The sequence below is a fragment of the Chaetura pelagica genome, unplaced genomic scaffold, assembly GCF_000747805.2.
Source record: "Chaetura pelagica isolate M959 unplaced genomic scaffold, ChaPel_1.0 scaffold123, whole genome shotgun sequence".
In the NCBI taxonomy this organism is placed as follows: Eukaryota; Metazoa; Chordata; class Aves; order Apodiformes; family Apodidae; genus Chaetura; species Chaetura pelagica.
In genome coordinates this window covers 3504945-3510048 of record NW_009953295.1, presented here as the reverse complement: position 1 = coordinate 3510048, position 5104 = coordinate 3504945, and the positions used below count along the sequence as shown (strand labels likewise).

Sequence of the window (5104 nt, the reverse complement as noted above, 5' to 3'; positions counted from 1 at the left end):
AAATTAAATATAAGCTTAGCTCTTCATCATTTGGGTTCTTTTTTATCATTTGCTTGCAGGTTTTTTTAACATAGATAGGAAGGCCTATCATCAAATATCAGCTTTGTTTTTCAAGTTCTACTGATGTAAGATGACTTGCAGAAGTTATAGACACCTATCTTTGGATTTCTTTATGAAGTAGTTAGGATGAGGGGAAACGGCACCAAGTTACAACATGGGAAGTTCCACCTCCACGTGAGGAAAAACTTCTTTACTGTGAGGGTGATGGAGCACTGGAACAGACTGTGCAGAGAGGCTGTAGAGTCTCCTTTTCTGGAGACTTTCAAGATCCATCTGGACATGTTCCTGTGTGACCTGCCCTAGGTGGTCTGGCTCTAGAAGGGGAATTGGACTTGATGATCTTCAGAAGTCCCTTCCAACTCCTATGATTCTATGATACCTATGCAGAAGATGTGCTTTTTAAATTGGGTGGGGAAAAAAGCATATGGGATTATTTAGGAATGATAGTCGAAATTAACATTACCTGCTAACTATACAGGTTTTTTTCTCTTTATTGCAGGAACTGAATCTTTCTCTTTAAAAGGTGCAGTGCTGTGAAAACTGTTACTGACCACAGAAAAATGGACATGTTGCAGATACTACGTAAAACCACAGACCGCTTAGAATGTGATCACTGCAGCTTCAAAGGAACGGATTATGAAAACATACAAATTCATATGGGTACCATACACCCGGAGTATTGTGATGAAATGGATGCTGCTGGTTTGGGTAAACTTATATTTTATCAAAAAAGTGCAAAACTGTTTCACTGTCACAAATGTTTCTTTACCAGCAAGATGTATTGCAATGTGTATTATCACATCACAGCACAACATGCAGCACCTGAGAAGTGGAATGAGGAGCGGAAAGAACACGTAGAAGGAGATTCAGATCCCTCCAAAAAAAGTGTCACATCAGAGCCACAGAAACCTACCCTTTCCCCTGAGTCGTGCAAACCTACCCTTTCTCCTGAACTGTCCAAATCAGAACCTGTTGTTTCCCCCAAGCTTCAGAAATCGTCAGTGTCCCCTGAGCCCCAGAAGTCAGCTCAGGTGACTTTGTCAGATCCAGAGAAGTCAGCCGAGGGCATGTCCCCAGATCCGGAACAGTCAGTCCGGGGCACATCTCCAGATACAGAGAAGTTAGCCTCAGCTGTATCCCCAGACTCAGAGAAGCCATCTCCTGCTGTGTCTCCTGAACCACAGAAGCCGTCTCCTGCTCTGTCTCCTGCCTCACAGCAGCCATCCCCTGCTGTATCCCCTGACCCACAGAAGCCAGCCCCAGCTGCATCTCCAGAGCCCCGCCGGCATTCCCCAGCAGTGTCTCCAGAGCCCCGCCGCCATTCCCCAGCAATGTCGCCAGAGCCCCGTCGCCATTCTCCTGCTGTGTCACCAGAGCCCCGTCGCCATTCTCCCGCGGTGTCTCCAGAGCCCCGCAGATACTCTCCAGCGGTGTCGCCAGAACCAAAGAAGCCTCCCCCAGCCGTGTCCCCGGAGCCGCGAAGGTATGCCCCGGCTGGGTCTCCTGAGTCCCGGAGGCATCCTTCTCAAACGCGCAGGCCTGCTTCTGCTTCTTCTCCGGAAACCCGGAGGCCTGCTCCTGCAGTTTCACCAGAGTCATGGAGACCTGGTCCGACTGTTTCCCCTGAGGCATGGAGATCTACACCTCATGAGGTGCAGAAATCTACGGTTTCTTCTTGGGCTCCAAAGGCTTCCATGTCCGTAGAGTCCCGGAGGTCTGGCACCGAGTCCCGAAGACCTGGCCCCGTTGTGTCGCCAGAGCCTAGGAGGTTTGTTTCTGATTCATGGAAATCTACATCCTTTTCTGAATCCCAGAAGTCTACTCTTGTTTCTTCTGAGCCGTGGAAACCTATCTCATCTGTTTACCCTGAAGGCTGGAAGCCTGTTCTGTCCCCTGACACGTGGAAGCATTCTTCCTCTGTTTCTCCTGAGCTTCGAAAGTCCAGTCACAATGTTCCCTCTGACTCTTGGAAGCCTTCTTTCTTTCCTGAGGTCCGTAAGCCTGGTGCTTCGGTATCTCCTGAATCTTGGAAACTCTCTGAGTCTCGGAAATCTATGTTTTTTTCTGAAACTCAGAAATCCACCTCTGCTGCTTCTTCTGAGGTTCAGAAACGGGCTCATTTCCCTGAGCCTCGGAAGAGAGCTCTGTTCCCAGAGCCTCGTAAATCTAATCCTACTGTTTCTACTGATGTCCAGAAACGTGGTGGCTTTTCTGAGCCCCAGAACCAGGTGTCTACTTCTGCTGTTTCTACTGAAGGTCAAAAACATGCCTTATGTTCTGAAGTCCAGAAACCAGCTCTTGTTTCTTCTGAAGCCCAGAAGCACGCTCTGTTTTCTGAAGCCCAGAAACTTACTCACATTTCCTCTGAAGTTCAGGAGCCTACTTCATTTCCAGAGTCTCAGAAATCTGCTTCTCCTGAAATGCAGAAACATGGCCTCTTTACTGAGTCCCAGAAACCTACTCCTTCTCTTTCTCCTGAGACCCCCAAACCAGCTCTTTTTATTGACTCCCAGAAATCTGCTATTTCCCCTGATGTTCAAAAGCATGCTGTTGTTTTTACTGAGATGCAGAAACCTGCTGCTGCTTTATCCTCTGATGTCCAGAGACGTGCTGAAACTACTGTGTCTTCTGAAATCCAGAAGAACATCTTGTTTTCCGAGCCTCACAAGCCTGCGCCAGGTTTTTCCTCCGAGCCCCAGACACCTAGTGAGTCTGGTGAGAGTGACTTTCTTTCTCACAGTTTAGATGATCAGAAACCACTGGATGATTTATTCTCACAGGATGAACAATCAATTTTAGCCAAAGAATCACCAGAAGACCTGTTATTTTCTTGCCCAAAAAAGAGGCCCAAGAAGGAAAACCAGGAGAACTCAGATTCTGAACTAAATAGCAGTGAGTGTGGAAAAATGGAGATGGACTCCATGGAGATGAAGGAACAAGAATCCAACAGTGACCAAGAGCAGTATGATATGGAGTCATCGGATTACGGCAAAGAGAGCAAAATAGATGTAACCACTCCCATGCCACCGAAGTGTGTGCTGCAGTTTACTGAGGAGAAAGAGGCTTTCATCTCTGAGGAAGAAATAGCAAAATACATGAAGCGTGGCAAGGGAAAGTATTATTGTAAAATTTGTTGCTGTCGTGCGATGAAAAAAGGTGCCGTCTTGCACCATTTGGTCAACAAGCATAATGTTCAAAGCCCGTACAAATGTAAAATATGTGGCAAAGCTTTTCTCTTGGAGTCTCTCCTTAAAAACCATGTTGCTGCTCATGGTCAAAGTTTGTTGAAGTGTCCACGTTGTAATTTTGAATCAAATTTTCCCCGAGGCTTTAAGAAACATTTAACTCATTGCCAAAGCCGTCACAGTGATGATGCACCTAAAAAACACATGGACAGCCTTGAACCACTCGAAGAACAAATTTAATCAATTTTTTTTCCCCTTATGCTAGAAAAGCTGAATTTATGGAAGTGTTCAAAAGTGTTGCTGTATGTTAACCAAGTAGTTTAGCTGTTCTGACAAGTCAGAAGATGCATGGTTTATTGTACTATGTTTAACTTGTCTTATAGCTGTATTACTGAAACGATTTACTTTCAAAAGTCATTTTAAATATGTGTTCATGTCTTTGTATTACCCATCAGTAGAGTCATATTTTATTTTTCAGATGTACTATGTTTTTGAAACCAAAATGGATACAAATTAGTTTTGTAAAGATTTGTAAAACATACAAACAGTTAAGGACTGGAGTGGCAAGTAATCCATATATTCCTGTGAAGACTGAACCTGTTTTTTCACATTTGTTAAATGTTGTATTTTTCAAAATGTTTTTATCAAATTCTCAAAATTAAAATTTTCACCAGATTGAATGTGAATGTGACAGGCATGAGGAACTACCAAATCCTTCTGGAATAATTGTGCCCTGAGGTTGTAGTTGAGTGTATAATCGTTGGAAAATTTATTGCACTCAATTCTCTGACTTACTTGTCTCAGATTTAGAAGCACCAAGGTACTTATTTTGTGATTCTGTATTTTGGCCATGTTTTAAGCATGTACTAATATACATTAAATTGATGGATTAACGTCAGACTATGTATAGCTCAACACTTTCTCTTGATTCAGATGTTTGTAATGTCAGAAAACCCCCAATTTTCTTGTATTTGGTGAAATGTTATGCTTTAATCTTTTAACAATAAAAAGAAGCCCAACCTGGCACTGGCCATGTTTCTGTTTTTTCCAAATCAAGAACAAAACCTTTCATGTTGAACTTACTGTCTTATGTGTCTTTGGCAACAGGAGATACAAAGTTATCCTGGAGTTTGAACGAATACTTTATAACTTTCCGCTCATCAGCCTATGAAAGCAAGGGTAGTCTAAATTCCCTGTGTGCTTCAGGAAAACACATCAGATGTAAATGAGGGAAAACATGGAAAACAGGAATCTGTGCACTGCTATTTAGCATGCTTGCCATTATGCTGTATGCATATTGACTGTTCACAAAATGTAAGGACTTTATAATTGAACAGGAGTATAGTTTTTAAGCAGAGGTAGAACAAGGAAAGTTTCCTTTTCAAGGAAAGCTGTTGTAAATACCGACTTAGAAGATATAAGTGATATTGTTAAATAAATAGTAATTATAAAACCTCGAGGCTCCTAAGGAAGAGCTTCAGACTGATTTGTTTGAAGCCTGTGTCTGATATCTTTTGTGTTTCAAGAGGAGTGCTGCAAGGAAACAAAAAGCATTTAAAGTTCAACTCTTAGGTGACAACTCTGTGTTGCCTATTAAAAGCAAGCTTTCTTGCAGGGTCGTGTCACAGAACCAAACTCACTCTGTGCCCCTAAGTCAAGTGCCCTTTCTTTCCTTTCATGAGGTCCTGACTAGAATTCAAGAATATTTTTTTTCCTAAGAGTGACTATATGTAAATCTGAAAGAGAGCATTTCACTATTGAGGCTCTGCTAGAATAGTCTGACTTTAAAAGCTGTTTTTCTCCTCTACTGTAATGGCATCCTCCTTGTCATAGTCATTTGGTTAAAAAGATGCCTTATG

The 5104-nt window shown here is 42.8% G+C and overlaps 1 protein-coding gene across 1 annotated transcript; it reads left to right on the top strand.

Moving 5' to 3' along the window:
* The first annotated feature begins 620 nt into the window (after positions 1 to 620).
* On the top strand, positions 621 to 3765 carry CHAMP1 (chromosome alignment maintaining phosphoprotein 1). Its single transcript, XM_009997905.1, has one exon. The coding sequence runs from the start codon at positions 621 to 623 to the stop codon at positions 3483 to 3485; it is 2865 nt and encodes a 954-aa protein (XP_009996207.1). The 3' UTR covers positions 3486 to 3765.
* Positions 3766 to 5104: the final 1339 nt, after the last annotated feature.